At 36.1% G+C, this 18,550-nt stretch overlaps 1 protein-coding gene across 2 annotated transcripts in view; it reads left to right on the top strand.

Moving 5' to 3' along the window:
- The window catches only part of LOC127647809 (protein kinase C beta type-like), a 203,977-nt gene extending 186,175 nt beyond the window's left edge, over positions 1–17,802 (top strand). The window contains exon 17 of one of the 2 annotated variants that reach the window (XM_052132287.1): positions 15,661–17,802. In XM_052132287.1, coding sequence (XP_051988247.1) covers positions 15,661–15,819 — 159 coding nt within the window. In that variant the 3' untranslated portion in view covers positions 15,820–17,802. Of the gene's footprint in view, positions 1–1,791; positions 5,471–15,660 lie in introns of those variants that run through there. The other variant, XM_052132286.1, reaches the window with a different exon arrangement.
- Positions 17,803–18,550: the final 748 nt, after the last annotated feature.

Here is an 18,550-nt window from a genome sequence, read left to right as displayed (position 1 = left end):
CAACTAATTCTGAATTATAACCCTATAATTTGATGTATTATATAATTGTATTATACGTTACTGGTAAATTAAAACTTAAGATACGAGACCCCATGCTACACTATATTGCTAAAAATAGTGTGTGCCACTAAAGCTACTTCAGAACAATGTCTTTGAATACTAGCTCATGATTTTGTTCACTTTAGTACTTTTTTATGGTAACTTATTTAAGTTTGTTGCATGCTATGCACTAGAGGTAACACGAATTAATGGGAAAAATAGTATAGTATAAGTATTTAGAAAAGTGCTGGTAAATTGCTTTGATATTTAGGGCACTGTGGCAAATAGACCAAAAAGTTGATTGCCCACCAATTGTGCACATTAAATGCAGATTAATTTGTAGACTTTACCAAGGTCTCCACTGATTGTTTGTTCTCCTATTAAGTCAAAACCTCTTATCTATATAATGTTTTTGATACATACAATTTATAGCTTGTCTACAATAAAGGTGATGAGTCTCTGCTAATGGCTGAATAGTATTACAGTGTATCACAAAACATAAAGTATCACAATATATTGTTAAAAAAAACCTTATATTGTTGTGACACAAATTGTGAGGAGTATTGTATTGAGAACTGCCTGCCGAACATCAGCTTTAATTTTCACCTCTTGCCAGATTTTTCCTATCTTTTAATGTGGCGGGTCCAACAGTACTTGTATGCCAAAGGAGATTCTGCAGAGAGATAAACCTCCATCATGAGCCAAAGAGTGCTGTAGAGAGCTGGCCATGTTTCGAAGGTTCTGATGGTTTGACTTTGCTTCATTTCCAAATGGTGAGCCCTGTTCATGAATATTACATGACGGGGCTTCAGAAGGTGAGTTTTGGTGGTGGACTGCCACTGATTGGTGCTCTCCATTAATGGGATCCCCAAGTGTGAACAGCATGAGGATTGTCATTTTTATTCACAGATTCACTTGAATGGACTTAAATTTCTCTAACCCTTGTGATGAGCTAGCTATTTAAATGTCGCATGAAGTGCAATAGAACAATGGAGTTTCAAAAGCTGACATTTGAACTGAAGCTGATGTGTTTGTGGTGGTGTTCACGTTGTTGTTGTTTTTACTGTTGTTGTTGTTGTTGTTTTCAAAAGCTTTATTAATAACACATTAACATGCCGTTATCATCAGAAACATATTAATGTATCAGTATGAATGTGTTAAGTCTTACACATGCTTTCATACATTAATAATTAACCAAGTTAGACATTATGGCTCTGTTCCAAAACATAGTGAGCATAATTATACAGCTTTCTAAGATGTCTTATAATACAATCAGTTAATGCATTGTGAGGAGCTTAGTAAAATAAATCAAAACATACAATATATAGATATGTAGCTATGTATTTTTATGCTTAATAGAGAATCATGTTGTTAGCTTAGCAACATGCTAAAGCCAAACTATTTTGAAATCAATGGTGAGTCTAGCCTCAATCATGAAGGGTGCCATTTTGTTATGACACACAGATTTGCTGCCTATGTAGAGTGTTCCAATTTGCTCACTGTTGAGGTTTCTTTTCAGCTAGGATGTTGTCTTGTAAGGCAGATACCTATGTAGGTAGTATACAGAAAGACAGCTCACTAGGTTTTGGCACACTTGCTGTTCAATAATCTGTAGTGCCCATCACTTCCCTCATATTCACATCCATTCTCATACCTTTATTTGTTCTTTTAATTTCTCCTTCTGTCTTTATGACCATGTTCATCGCCCCCCCATCCATTACATGCCTCTCTTGTTCTTCTCTCCTCCTGCAGTGTGGCCGGGATGCAGAGAACTTTGACCGCTTTTTCACCCGCCATCCTCCGGTTCTCACCCCTCCAGACCAGGAGGTCATCATGAACCTCGACCAAGACGAGTTTGAGGGCTTTTCCTTCATAAACCCTGAATACCCTGCCATGGAAGCCCAGAGTTAAGGGCGACCCCTTAAACTAACCCAACCCTCCATCAAACCTCCCCTTCATCAAAACTCCTTATGTTTATATACTATATACACAGCATGAAACTGGCATGTATATGTACATAAACAGACATGCATCAAAACTAAACCATCTCTACACATGCATGCAATATATTCGCATTTCGTAGATCAGTCTAAAGGTTGCTACGACCCTCATGACATTCCATTGAATGTATCCATGCTGGAGAAACATTTAGAATCTAAAGGCCTTTTTGCACACAGGCCATCTTTATACTATTTGTACAGCTTTCCTGAATGTGGTGTGTATTGCATAGATCTCTGTACTAAACTACCTTCAGACTGTGTTTGTTCCAGCTCCGTAGGTGTTCAGATTCAGCCATTTGCACTACGGTGCATGACTCACATACAAGATGCATAATGGCTACCCTCGCTCTACTTGCCCTGCCTTTATGACATAGTGATATTGTGCTGATTTTATAGTCATGTATACCTTTAGTCATTATTGCCTGTTTCCAGATTTCAAAAAAGGTTTTTGCATGATTTTTTTACATGTTATTTTGTTTGTTAGCTCTATAGTGAAACCCAATCATGATTTTGGTCACTATTTCAAACCCCTGGACACTGACTTGCATTGTACAGGTAGGATGGTAACATACATTTAGCAAAGGTTTTTTTTTAAAGCATGAGTAATGTTACTTTTATAGGATGCCTGTATTCAGTTGTTTGCGTGTATGTGTGAATACAGGCCAGTAGAGCTTGTGTGGATGTGCCTGAATGTAGAAGTAATCTGCTTCTTTTGCCTGATCATCTCACACCATCAGCAAACACTCCCACCCCTGGTCTCTTTTAGGTCCCATATACAGGAAGCATGACTCCTGTATTGGATTCTTCCTTGTTTAACACTTGACATCTGATTTTAGGCACTGCTTAATGGGATAAGTTCACCCAAAAATGAAAGTTATCTCATTTACTCACCCTCATGTTGTTTCACCCTTTATAACTTCCTTTCTTCTGAGGAACACAAAAGGAGAAGTTAGGCAGAATGCTTGCCTCATCACCATTTATGATGCCATTAAGGTGAATGATAATGGAGACTAACACTCTGACTAACATCTCTTTTTGTGTTCCTCAGAAGAAAGGAAGTCAGACAGGTTTGAAATAACACATTTTTTATAAATTTTTTCAGATGAACTATCCCTTTAAAGTTCAGTCAGATTTTATCAAGAGGTATTTGACAGGTATTAAATATCAACTACCACCTCTTAGAGACAATTACAGAGAGAACAAACAGAACAAGTGCTAATATCAGAAATGACATAGTGCTAGTCTGCAGCCAATAGCCTTTACACTCAGCACAAGGCCCATCAGCCATATACTCTATGTAGTGAGAGTTTAATATACTGACTCATGTGTTAGATATGAACGTTAATGGTTATGAGCTAGGATCCCCACTCCATGATTGGTCTATATAAGGTTATCAGTCTACACTGCTGGTACATAAAAAGACTTAAACCAGCCTGTAGACAGAATCATCTTTCAAAGCCATTAGGGTTTACGACGACAAAGAAATTAATTGTCACCCATGGGTGATATCTTAAAATGACACCCTGGTTTTTCATTGAGATTACTGATTGGGAGTGTGTATGAGCAAATTAGTCTCGTAGGGATGCATTGATATAGCTTTGTATATCTTCATTGCACGTGAATGATTCCATCTTGAAGCTTGTCGATAGAGAACCACTGTAAACCTTGTGATAATATGCTGAAGAACTGATAAGACTGTTTGGTATGTGAAAACACTGAATGAATACCACAGTTTTTATGGCATGTAATATTACATGAAGGCACAGTTGAAGTTTAGAAGAAAAGGGCAAAAAGGATGACTAATTTGCAGCATGAATTTTTAGAGAATAATTGGAAGGCATGAAATAACTGAAATAAAGTATGTCAACCATTGAAACATTGTTTATAAGCACCAATGGGAATTCGATGAAGCTAGCTGATGTTGTGTTTAGGAAATCGTTCACCCAAAAATGACAATTTTCTCATTGTTTACTCACCCTCATTTCATTCCAAACCCCTGTGCCTTTCTTTCTCCTGTGGAACACAAAAGGATATATTTTAAAGAATGTTGCAATCACCAATTTCCATGCACTAAAATTTGATTGTGATATTTTAAAGCTTAAAAAGCACCAAATAGTGTCATAAAAATAGTCAATGTGACTTACTCTGAAGGAATACAATCTATCTTCTGAAGGCAATCACTTTGTTTGGACAACAGATCAAAATATAAGTTGTTATTCACTATCAAATCGAATTGATCTACTTATGTCTGCAGACCCCAAATTCAAAGATAGCAGCACAGCAATAATATCAAACCTCATTGGTTTCTATGTCTTTTTTAAGCTGTAAAGTGAGTCACTATCAACTGCTATTGTATGGAAATCAACATGTTATGGCATTCTATAAAATATATCCTTTTGAGTTCTGCAGAAGAAAGAAAGTCATATGGGTTTGAAACAACATGGTAAATAATGGAACAGAATTTCATTTTTGGGTGAACTGTCCCTTCTGTTGGCCTACAACAGGACTGGTCAGCATTATAATAAAGTGCCCTGATTTAGTGTGCATGGCTCTGTCTGTGCGTGACTCAGTTTTAGCTGATGGGTCAGATTATGACCCATGGGTTTAGAAGCACAAGCACTGTTCATGTCAGCAAACTCCCTGTGTGGAACAGATACTGTATCACTAAATAGAACTGGAAAGGCCACAAGAGCCACGCATCCACAGAAATGGGTCAGATTCTCTCAGACAGCAGAGTTTCCTCAGCAGTTATCTGTGCTGATTAGTGGCCAGTGGCTTTTATTGGAAACCACTGGAGCTTCATATCATATCTTCATCATAGGATTTCTGGGAAGGGATAACCTCTTGGACATGGCTTCTCACATGAGGAGGTTTCCAGATATGTAGTTGAAAATTGTCTCGCTCTTGTCTTTTTATGATACTTTTGATTAAAACAAAACAAAAAAGGTTTCACTATCAGCATGTTGTGCTAGAAGCATTTGTCATTTCTGCCAAAATATAGTGAGCAGCTTAGTGTAGGGCATTGATATTTTTTTTAAGTGTTTTTAAATAATATAAGCAAATACTGTACTTGTATAAAATGTGTCAAATGTTCTTAAATTTGTGATTTGTTTGTGGTCAGTATTTTAGACTGAAAAAGGAGAAAGGTTGAAAGGGAGATAACATTATAGACAGGAATTTGAAAGTAAAATTTCTGTTTTCTATACCGGCTCACTTATGCATTCTGCGATGTGCATATACTAATGAAAAAGTTTGTGCATGATTTACTGAGAACTACGATCCCATAGTTCTGCATAATAGACGTATTAGCCTAGTGTTTTAGCGAGTGCACTTGACCTTTGTGTGTGCTTTGTTTCATATATCTTTAATGCTTTTTCTTGTGCCAAAGTATTTTCCAGAAAAAGAGTATGCATTGAAATAAAACTGAAACGTCAATATCCTTTGTTTGGTTTTGCTTTGTTTCCCTCATTGCAATTTTGAGTGTACATAACCTTGAAATTACAGTGCACATGTTAAACTGCAACTCTGGTAACGCAAAGGCTTGTTTTCTATTCTGAGACCCCAATGCAGACTTGTGAAATTTTTAAATGATCACATAAAGACTTATTTGTGTGTTTCTGAAGTGCTTGGCAGAGAGTTTCTTGTCAATTTGCTCCAAACATTGCTGTTTTAAACCAACTAGACGGCATGCAGCACGTGCCCACGCTAAGCTCTGCATATTTCATCCCTGCCACTTAACATGAGAACATTTCATCTTGTTCCACAACCATTCAGCGGATGACATGTAGGAAGAACATACATAGGATATACAGGAGTGGGTGAAAACTGGATAGACTAAACTGCTTTATATCTCATAATAAATACATAGCAAACATTTATTGTGAATATTTTGTGGAATGCTGCTTTGAAAACAATCGAAAAATTGCCACATTTTCTCCCAGTTTTGTTAAATAATTTATCTGTTCAATCCAATAGGCCTAATTTATGGCTATCTTCACTACTAAATATCTACTGTTGTTATTTTTCCCGCCAAATCCTTGCTAGCAATACTGCCGTGAAAAACAGTGTAGAGTTTTGAGATTTTGTTCGTTCTGTCTCGGTGATCTTTCAAACTTATTTGTTTTTTCATATCTGCAATATATACAGTTGAGTCTGCCGCTCTACACAAGAGTGTTAATTAATTCTGAATGTAGCAGCCTCAAATTAAATGAGTCAGTTAGCACGAAGTGTGTGCGGCTTATCAGCTGAAAACAGGTCAGCGTTTGATACCGCTGTTCTCTTCTCGCGCTGACATCAGCTTGCCACTAATCCGCTCCTTTATAGAAAGCTCTGTGCCTTAGTATCGCTCGAAATTACAGAATCACGACTGGAATTAAAGCCTGGCAAAATGAGCACCTTGGATTAAAAAAAAACAGAGCGGGATGTCTCTCCTCTTTTCTTTCCTTCCCAAGGGCTTTTCATTCTCGTTCCCTTCATGGCTTTTGGTAAAGCATGCTTCTAGAACCTATCTCTGCTATATATCTGTATGAAACCATGGGCCATATATTCAGATCAGCTCTACTGTAGTACAGAACATCTGTAAATGTCTCATACTCAAATTCTAAAAGCGATAGTTTACACAAAATGAAAACTCTGTCCTCATTTGTTCCAAACCTATATGGCCTTTATTTCTTCCATGGAGCACAAAAGATGTTCGGCAGAATGTTCGCTTCGGCAAAGTTGCTTTTAAAAGCAAGTCAGCCCACCCAACAGCCATATTGGGAATGCTCCATGGTAGCTATATTCTATGGTTACAAATGGCATGAAAGTACAGCTCCTATCTACTTGAATGGCAAAAGACCAAAATATCTCCAGAATGGTGGGTTAAGATTATGATTCCAAAACCTAGTGAGCGTCCTCAGGAGGCAGCATTTTAAGGCATCAAAGGCATGCTTTCGAGGTGAAGGCTGTTTTAAAAGGCAGGTATCTTAATTATGCTGCCTCTAAGATATCTCATTTTGGCCAGATTTTAAGGTAGCATCGAATGTATCCTTCCCCGGGTAGGCAATTCCAGAATACAACCTCTTGAGCTTGTAAAAAAAAAAAATCTGAAATGGCGGACAAAACGAGATCAATTTTTATTATAATTATACTTATCTATTCAATACTGATAATTATTGATGAAAAATAGTTTCATACGACAGAAAACTGACTGTTTACCCCTAATGTGTTTACTATGTATATTTATGCAGATTAGAGTATCACGTTGTTCCTCTCGTGTCACCTGTAGTGAAATCAGTTGCGAGCCAGGTCTTCCGTGTGCTGCATATGAGGATGTGTGGAGCTGCCACCTTTGTAGAGCATTCCAAATCTGTCTCTTATGAGGCTCCATTTTAGTTAGGATGCTGCCAAAGAAGACAGCTAAGTAGGCAGGAGGCAGCTCACTAAGTTTTGGAACAGACCCATAAATTGTGCTTCTTAATCTCAGATCACGCTAAAAATCACTATTTGTCAGGCTGGTCCAGCTAATGTGCTAAAGTGTCTCTTATCCACTGCTATCTTATACCTCCACATGCATCATACCATGTGTATGATTAATCAAGTGCTCAGTGTGCCTGTGCTAATCTCATCTTGTCAAACAGACCTGTATCTAATGAACACAGAATGGCACTGGTCTGCATCAGCATGGCAAGCTTGCATGGATATTCCTGTCAACTGAGAACATTTTGGGCCATCACTCATCTCTAATTAGTGTCATTTATCATTTAGCAATGCTTTAGAATGACAAATATTTTGTTGGATGTTTTCACACACTTTGATCTGTTCCATTCTGATATTAATGGATTATTACACCATTTTTCAGTTCCTGGTACCCGGTACCCAGCACTATACTCATGCCAGCAAACTCTGAAAGGCCATTTGTCAATTTAGTGACAATGAGATGCAAAGATAGCTAAGACAGCTAAATGTGGATATATGAGTGACACTTATTTTAATATCAAAGCAGCTTTAAGATCATGGTAGACCTAATCTTGCTGATCTTGTATGTCTTATACAGTATATGAATCCATGCAACAGTGGACAGATTTCTTGCAATAACCTTTACTTTGTTCTTTTTTAATACAGTGTTCTTATTATAAGTACTTGCTATACTTGTACACTTATACACACATACAGTGGCCCCAAAATATTTTGGCATTTTTGGACACTTAAATGTTTGAATGTCATTGCATTGCATAGAAAATATCAAACTGACTAAAAATATCAATTAGCATATGCAAACAAATGATAAGCATTTCTCACAACTAACTGCAATTCTCAAATTTTTTATTTACATTTATGCATTTGGCAGACGCTTTTATCCAAAGCGACTTACAGTGAACTTATAACAGGGACAATTCCCCTGGAGCAACCTGGAGTTAAGTGCCTTGCTCATGGACACAATGGTGGTGGCCGTGGGGTTAGAACCTGTGACCTTCTGATTAACAGCCCTGTGCTTTAGCCACTACGCCACCACCACTCCCCCCACTTCTTATAAAGTCATAAAAAACATTTTTTTATGACTTTATAATAACTGACTGGTATCTGGGTTGTTTTTAATGCATAAAGTCAGTTTCCCTCAGGTTCACACAGGTGTCGTAGCAGACAGGTGAAGTTCATCACATTACCTATTGACATGTTCCTCAAAGTTTGAAACCAGAGTGTCTAAATACCTTACTTGTCTTCAAATTGAACAATAACACATTAAATATTGTACATATCAATATTATATTTATCAAACACACTTCAAGCAAGCCATATATATATATATATATATATTTTCACAACCTAACAAGCTTCTTTTTGAGAAGTGGCTTGCTTGAAGTGTGTTTGTGCTGTATTTCTTTAAGATACAAGCCATTGGTTTGATATTTTGTTCTATAATGCAAATAGAGTCATATATATTTTAAAGTGTGGTATAAATGTCCAAATACTTTTTGGAGCCACTTTAATCATCTCTAGAATAATTAAACCTCAATATAATGTTTGCTGATTACCAAAATTAAAAGTAGCATTAAAATTCAGAACCAAACCTGCTTTCACCCTCAATCGGTTTCCATGCCAATACCCAGTGCCATTTTCCGTGGAGCTGTTTGGCTCTTGAGAGCCCAGGTACTCTAGTGGCCATCGCTGTGTGCTTCGCTGTGCTGTGGTGTGCTTGAACCAGCTAATGGACATAAGGTAGGAAATGTGCTTTTGTTGATGTATCATACATCTTCCTCCTGTCCTCGCTGTTCTTCCTGTCTGCAGTTGTGTTTTTTTTTACTTGTGCTGTGTACCAGGAGATCTCAAATGTTCCTCTGGACTCCCTCTCTCTCCCTCTTAGTTCTTTTCTTGTTTGATGTGATCTGCATACCAATATTTGGAGTCATGTGTCTTCTCTGCATCTATGCTCCTAGTTGTTTGTAAATATTTCTTACTCTGCATCCCTCTTTCTGTTGTCCTCACTTGAAAGCCTCTTGTCACTGTTCTTTGTCATTTTAAAGGGATAGTTCACCCCAAAATAAAAAGTCTGTCAACATTTAGTCACCCTAATGCTGTTCCAACCCCATATGACTTTCTTCTGCGGAACACCAAAGATGATGTTAGGCAATATGTTTCACTTTCACATTCACTTTCATTGCATTTATTTTTTCCATACAATTAAAGTGAATGGTGACTGAGGCTGTCAAATGGGGTTGGAACAACATCAGGGTGATTTAATGATGAAAGAATTTTCATTTTGGTGTGAACTATCCCTTGAAGTTGCAATTTTATGGTCTTGAACACGTTTGCATTTTGAACAGACAAAAAAAAAAAAAAAAGACAATTCTTGGTTTATTGTCTTTAAACAACACTGAATGTATGCTTTATTGCAGAACAATATGCCTTAAAAGTATTCCACACTTCTCACAATTACCTCAGGCTCACCATTGACCAGAAAGCTGAATTATTTAGGTGGAAATAATAACTTAACTGGATCCCCCCGTTTTTGGCCATATTAAATGTGCAGACGTCGAATAGCCTATGATTAATATGCGAGGAAGGTTACAACTCATATATATATATATATATATATATATATATATATATATATATATATATATATATATATATTGTGCCTCCATGAGCATTCTCTGTGGTTCTGTTGATCTTGTGATGTTTACTCAAGAATTTTCCCTTGGATAATTTGAAATGACAGCCCACTACCATCTGTCAAACCCATTTCTACAAGACAACATATAGGTTACAGCTTACTGCCTGTGTAGACATTTATGTATTTGTAAGATTCTAAGTATTTGCGTAGCTGTAGCTTCTTGCTTCACTGATGCTTAGCATATTGAGTGCAACCCCTCCCCCACTGTACCATCTCCTTTGCCTTTATGGATTTACATTGCCAAGCAGTGCATTAACAATGTCTAGCCCCAGAGAAGCCCCACACCCATACCCTCTCCCTCTGTTCTTTCTCTCTCCCTCTCCATCTTTTCCATCTTTTCTAGTTTCTTTTTTGTTTCCAATTAGTCCTTTTATTTGAGTTTTTTTTTTTTTGTTTGTTTTAACTCTATGATTGTTTGTTTCAATTTAGTTTTTCAATATATTTCTTGCATAGTTTTAGTATTTTAGGACAGCCAAGGTTAATGTGTGAACTTTAAATATGTTTAATAGGGCTACGTGACATGGAGGAAAAATGTGATATGCGATACATAGTTGAAAAATTTGATATTTAATATGTGATAATCCTACTGTATGATGACGTCATCAGTGTGCGTGGAACATTGGAACTCCCACTATCCAAATATAATTATGTTTATTGGGAGGGAAAAAAGGACTTCTATCCCAAAGATCACAATCATAGTTGTCTTTTGTTTTCCAATTGCATATAGTGTATAGACTGCATATAATATTTACTGTTTTACCATTAGCTGAATATCCATTAATGTGACACACTCCCATCATTCGAAAAGTACTTTTTGGAGAAACATAGTCACAGCTTTCTAATCATCAACATTTTATCCCAATTATTTTTCCTGTGTTGAACATCAGAGGGTGTTGAAAGATACAATACAACTTAATAAAATGTGTCAACTCTTATGTACTCGAATCACCCAATCTGTTGAAGGAATATTCCAATATTCAGGTTAAGCTCAATCGACAGCATTTGTAGCATAATGTTGATTACCACAAACATTCATTTTGACTTCCTCCTTTTCTTAAAAATAAATAAAAAAAATCAAGGTTACAGAGAGGTGCTTACAATGGAAGTGAATGGGGCCAATTTCTAGAGGGTTTAAAGGCAGAAATGTGAAGCTTGTCATTTTATAAAAGCACTGACATTAAGTTCTCTGTTAAAACTCATATTATTTGAGCTGTAAAGTTGTTTCCATTTTTATTTTTACAGTTGTTTTAGGGTTTGTTGATATAACATCATCATGGCAATGAAGTTGTAAAATTGGCTATTCATTTACACAGAAAAGGTTAGAAAGTGATTTTATCACACTAAAATCATGCATATTGTTTATGTGTTGTGTCTATACTTTAGAAACAGTGAGTATTTTAACCTTCAAAATTTTGCCCCCCATTCACTTCCTTTGTCTAAGGAAGGAACTATCAACCAGAATTTATCTTTTTTTTTTTTTTTTTTAAATGAGGCGTAAGCCAAAATAATTATTTGTGGTAATCAATATTAAGTATTGAACCTGGAACATTCCTTCAATGTTGAAATGACAAATGAAAACATGTGAGGAATATCTCGTGATTTGCACCCATACACACTGCACGCACACACCAAGTGACAATCGTGTGCCTGGTCTATAATCAGCAATCTGTTTTGCCATAAACGGTACTTTTATTATCGCAAGACCTTATGATGTGAATATCGCGATATGTAAATTTGCGATATGTAAAAATGCGATATATCATGCAGCACTAATTGTTAAAAGGCATTACGTTTCACAAGGCTGTCTAGCAAGGGGTGTTGAGGTCACAAATATAATTGCCCTCTTTGGTTCTTAAAATGTGATAAAGGTCCAGAATTTTATCATTAATAATATTTCTTAATAATACTTGTCTTTCTTTTAAGTGCTACCCAAAACAAATGACAAATATAATTAGAATTTCTTTCCATGATTGATGTTCATGTAAAATTACATGACTGTGTTAGCTGGCTAGCACATAAAATACTTTCACAAATCTATTTACTTCCCCTCAAGTTGTACACCCTCATTTCTTTTCCTCCATTGGAATCCTAACACAATCTATTCTTCTAGAATCCTAATGCTGCTCTTTTCCATATAAAACATATACAACAAGTTCATATTTACCACTGCTGTCAAGGTCCAAATATAAAAATAAAAAAATCATTAATATAATAAAGCATATGGGTTTTGAATAACTTTAGGTTAATGACAGAATTGGTTTGATATTTTACAATATACAGTGTATCAAAATCTTAATTAGTAGACATTTTTTGTTTTAATTTTAGTAATCTTTGGAGTCATGAATGTATATCTCTGATTACTTTCAGTTTTTTCTAAAGAGCACAACAGTTGTGTCCTGGAAGTAAAAATACCATTAATTTTCTCTCTAGGCTTATTGATTTTTAACAATAATTTCTCAATTCTTAAAGACAGACCTACCGTGATCTCCAAGATTGTTAATCAATGGTGTATGCTTCTACTGAAGCCATCAGTAGATTATTTCAACTTCATCAGTTTCCTTAACATTAAATAATGCATTAGGTATAATGAGCAAACAATTAACAAGTTGTGACATAATTTATCAATCTTTGTCAATGTTAGTTAATAAATATACAATTGTTCATTGTTAATTCATGTTAGTTCATGGTGCATTAAATAATGTTAACTAATTCAAACATTTGATTTTAAATATGTATTAGTATATGTTGAAAGTAACATTAACTAAGATTAATAAATGCTTAATAAGTAGTGTTCATTGTCAGTTCATGTTAAATAATGTTGCTAACTAATGTTAACAAATGGAACCTTATTGTAAAGTGTTATCCAAACAAATGATGCTTAATAGTGCAATTTCTGGTGAAGAACTTCACTACCCATGATCATGATGGAAAAATAAAATCTATCAATCAGAGAACTGTAGAAAACAAAGCACACAAAAGAGCCCAGTAGGGACCGCCTACTTTCATGACACATTTAGATTGATACATATTTATATATGCATATAGATATATTTGTGTATATCCAAATATTAAATCCATTTATTCTATACTTATAATTAACAACTTTGAATGAATAGTTTTTCATTTTTGTATTTATTTTTTTATTCAGTTGCATCATTCAAAATACTTCCAGAACCAGGGCAGCTGAAAAAAGTGGGCGGGCACTGTTGCACCATTTGTTTTTCTGTATTTCAATTAACAAAAACGTTTTATTTCGCTATCGTTTTCGTTAAGGTTAATAACTACGGAAGAGGATTAGGGCCAAGCAATAATAAAAAAAATAAAACCATCTCGAGAATAAAGTCATTATAATGCGAGATTAAACTCGTTAAATTTCGAGAAAAAAGTCGAAATACAATCTTGAGAATAAACTCGTTAAATATCGAGAATAAAGTCATTATAATGCGAGACTAAACTTAACAAGTTTTTTCTCGAAACACAACGACTTTATTCTCAAGATTGTATTTAGACTTTTTTCTCGAAATTTAACGAGTTTAATCTCGCATTATAATGACTTTAATCTCGAGATGGCTTTATTTTTTTTTATTATTGCTTGGCCCTAATCCTCTTCCGTAAATAACACTGCTCTGACCCACCTTGCTTTTTCTACTCTATCTCTTTCTCTCTCTGTCCTCCCTCTCACAGTGTATTTGAGTGTGTGTGTCCTGTGAGCCAGGCTGGCTCTTCCCTAAGGCGCACTGGCACACAAGGCCACAGCAGTAGTAGCACAGCGGAGAGGAATTCTCCCAGTAGAACAGGCCTGTGGGCCTAACAAACCGTCTGCCCCTTTCATTTAGACTCCTCTCACAGAGAGAGACAGAGGGATATATAGTGAAAGAGAAAGGGCAGCAGTGCCTACGCTTTAGCATCTCATAAAAGAAACAGTACCGCACAGTGTGTTAATGCACCAGCGAAGCGTCTCCTACAGCAGCTCTCGATGAGGAGTGGCAGTGAGATATGAAGCTCATCAATGGCCTGGGTGTCTTTGAAAGTGCAAGTGTGTGCTGGTTTGTTCTCCAGAAGTTGGATCCCTTCTTCTGCTCCACACAATGCTTCTTCAGCCTCTTACAAAGCTGGGGTTTCTGCTGAGGGTGTATTTTTCATCAGCATAATTTTGAAGTTACAATTTTCAAAATCTCTTTTTAAAATAAGGGAATAGTTCACTCAAAATTGATATTTATCTTATTTTCTCACACTTCTGCCATTATTTACTCATTCCAAACCTGTATGACTTACTTTCTTACACAAAAGGAGACATTGTTGTTCATGTATTGGTTGCTCCATGCTGGAGATTTCAATCTTTAAAAATGATGCAATAGCAGCACAAAGGTATTGTAAAGTAATCCATGCAACTTATATTCAGTGTTGAGTAAGTTTCTCTAAAAAAAGTAATTCATTACTAACAACTAATTACATCTTCTACAGTGTAATTTGATTACTAATTACTCAGTCTGAAAAGTAATTGCATTACTTATTACTAATTTCTTTCTAAAACCCATATCAACCTCGACCAGATGAAAAATACAAGGATAGACATGAAATCATTCTTTTAATTCCTTGAGGCTGCATTCAAGTAGAAAACATCCTTTTAACATGAAATTTAAGACATCAAATTTTGATTTTAAATTCACTATTGTTTTAGAATTGTTCATAGAATTGTTCTATTGTCTATACAGTATTTAACACAATTACTTCAGAAGTTATTGTAATTAAATTACTGAAAAATTTAAAAAAAGAGTAATCCCTTACTTTACTTTTTTCAACTAAATTACTTAGTAATACATTACACCCAACACTGGCTATATTCCAAGTCTTTTAAAGCTATACAGTAATTTTGTATTTGGATGAGACCAAAATCACTGTTCACTGATAATTTAACTCTCCAGTGAGCACTGCAGCTGTATCATTGGGTCAGTGAAATTCATGAATGAATTATTCAGATCAGTTTTGTGAATCAGTTTCAGATGAAGTCTTGAAACATGAGTGCACGAGTGATATTGATCACCTTAATGATTCATTTATGGTGCATTTGTGTCCTTTTTGACCCCATATATACATGTAGTCACATGCGTTTTGACTACTTCAGTATATAATTTTTGTGATTCAATCACAAAATGTTTTGCACCATGTTTACACCTGTATTTATGGCTGACCACGTGTGATCGGATTGAAACCAGGTGTAAGCAGGGTCTTTGAAGCTTGAAATCTTCAGTTCCCAGTTATTGTAATTGCATCATTAATACAAACTTAATTTGGAATGGCGGAGTGTAAATGATAACAAAATTGTAATTTTTTGGCGAACTATTCCTTTAAGATATGAGGACTTCAGAGATACATACTGTGAGAAGTACATAACTACTGCAGCATTGTCCACATCCACGCTTAGAGAAAATGCAACTAACACCTCTTTCCTTTCACTTTCTCTAGCGAAACAGCCGAGATACCTGCAACTTTGACCGGGAGTTCACTAAAATGGCCTTGGAGCTCACTCCCACCGACAAGCTGTTTATCATGAATCTGGACCAGGATGAATTCCTGGGCTTCTCCTACACCAACCCAGAGTATGTTGATCCCGCTCAGGGTTAAAGGAACAAATGTACAGGAGACTGCTGGACATATATCTCTCTGTCTGCCTGTGTGTGTGACATGTATGCTCAGGGGTGTGAAAGCTCACTCATATTACTGTAACAGGATTTTACCAAAGGGCTCAGGTGGACCATCTCAGTATAGCTGTGCGGTATTCTGACACATATCCAACGGGTCAAAATTCAGCAAACTTGTTGAAATCGCGACCACTAAAACATTCCATATTAATTGTTTCCCTCTTCCTGGCTTTCACACTTTCAGGAAAGCTGGTTGCCCTAAGCTTCACTAGATTGCATTTTGTGTTGGTGTTTATACAAAGGTAAACGCAGCCCTTGCAACAAACAAGGAACAGACATGACTAACCCCAAGTGAGCAATTTGAAAAACAACAATGCCGCCTTCAATTATTTATTTGCAGTTCATTATTTTCCCCCGTTTGGTCTCTATTTGAGCGATCTTTATTCTGAGCTAATTTTTAATTCACTGGATTAAACCCATTAGACCAAAATATTATTACCTCCCACACATGACTTCAGCAGGGGCTCCCGTGCAGCCTAACAAACTGCTGCAATCCTGCTACATTGCTGTGGCATTCAGGGAGAGGGAACAAACATTTAAAAAAAAATGTCAAGGTGGTTACAAAGCTGAAATGTCATTATCATTCATAACGCCATATTTCAGGAAGGATTCATGTCACTGGATTTTGGGAGAGTGGAGATTTATAAAGCCACTGGTTCATATTTCATATTTAGAATCCTTGAGGACAAGGATTAGAGACAGCTGAATAGATCAAACGCAGTCAACACTGTCTTGCAATACAGAATTCAAACAGTACATAACTGTGTATCTATGCACCTTGTAGGAAACACAATGTGCCATTTTCCAAGGGACTTCAACATCAGCGAGTTTTTATTCCTTGTGATTTCAAATGCTTAATTTGCATGATTGCAATAGTTTGTTTATCCTCTAGGCATAATACTTTTGGATGTATCTATCATTCAGGCAGAAAGACATACTGGCATTTCTGAACGCTTGGTCTAGATCAGACTTACATCATAGCAATGTGATTTCAGTCCACCGCCTATGTGCACTGATGAGTAATAGGCTTTTGTGTCATGTATATAATGTAACTAAGCACTTTCTGAATATTTCTTAGATACATTCTCATTCTTTTAAAAGATAAAAGGAACATGATGCATGTTAATATTTTTATCCCCCAGTATGTTCTTTAATTTCTCTTATTTCTTAGTTATTTTTGTAAAGTACTCTAGCACATTTTCTTTATCTCATTATTTTTTAGTGTTTAAACATATTCATGTGCAAGTCGTACAATACAATATGTCTCAAAGATACACTCGCTGATGGAGCCTCCATATGACTTTGAGATTTGACTGATACACAGAAATCGATAGCCTTCTCTCTCTCCTGAATAAGCGGAGCTGGATTGATCTGTTCTGCCTGCTCTTGTACAGATCCTAACGTCTCTAGTGCTGTGTGTGTAACGGTGTTGTCTCTGTGAGGTGAATAGTCGCAGTGTTTTGATTGGGCTCAGTGTCACTAGCCTACATTTTATATTCACTGTGTAGCTGCCCGGCAGTGCTATCCCATAATGCTGTCTGAGACCCATTCACTCCGTAGAAAGTTAAGCAGTGTATTGATCTGGTAATTATCTAAAAGAGAAATAAAAAGTATATATCAGTTGACACGGTGGAGTGTGGGGTGAGCACAAGGTGAGTTAGACTGAAAATTTTACAGGCTTAAAGGCACAGTGCTTAATTGCAGGCCGAACAGTTTATTCAGGCTTATCAGGGGGTCACTTAGGTCAGCTCCAGGGATACAACATGCCGAGGGTGTGAGGTCTCAGACACTGTAAACATATAGATACTGGATGAGATACTAGATAAACCATTCAAGTATTAACTCATTGATGTACTTATGGGAGAAGATGTAATATGTTCTATTTATAATACAGATATTCAATGTAAAACTGCATCTTTGTGTGGTTTGTGTGTATGTCTGGAGGGGTTGTGGGGGGAGGGGACTTGAAAATATTGGATGTCAATGATGTTTAAATTATTTAGAATCATGTTGATTGCATAAAAGTCAACATAAGATATTGCATTAGTACCATGGCACACTCTAAATAATAACTGTTTGGCTAAACTTGATTCAGTCATGGACAGTGGTTCCTTATGTTTAAAATTAGTTTTCTTAAATTACAATTACCATGAAATGTACATTTAAATACTGTGAGTAGAGGAAACCTGACTGAATTACATAAACACAACAAAATTTTATATGTCGAAGAAATTTTAATCAAGCACTTTTTGTGATATGTTTGCTAGTATTGACAGTAAAGGTTAGCATGCTAAACACAAGCTGGTGGGAAACACTTCTGAGTGCAACTTTGTCAGCATGTTATGGTTAGCACAGCAATTGTTCAAACAATAAAGTGTAGAATGTAGATTTCTCAAATTATTTCTCCCTTAACATGGCTCAAACCCCACTCCTCAACTTGATGGTAACCCCAAAATCTACAACATTAAAACTACAGAAATTCTTCTGAATCTGATCATAATAAAACATTAAACACTAACAAGTATGCCGCTTTATATTCATCTTGTACAAAAAAAGACACTTACTCTAAATTGTAACATTTACTCTCCCTGTCGAGTACCATTTAAATGGGAACTAGAAATCCTCTGCCCAGTTTCAGTTAACCAAACAAAAAA

This window comes from Xyrauchen texanus, chromosome 8 (genome assembly GCF_025860055.1).
Source record: "Xyrauchen texanus isolate HMW12.3.18 chromosome 8, RBS_HiC_50CHRs, whole genome shotgun sequence".
Taxonomy (NCBI): Eukaryota; Metazoa; Chordata; class Actinopteri; order Cypriniformes; family Catostomidae; genus Xyrauchen; species Xyrauchen texanus.
Note: the sequence above shows the minus strand (reverse complement) of the source record. Positions and strands in the feature narration are given on the sequence as shown.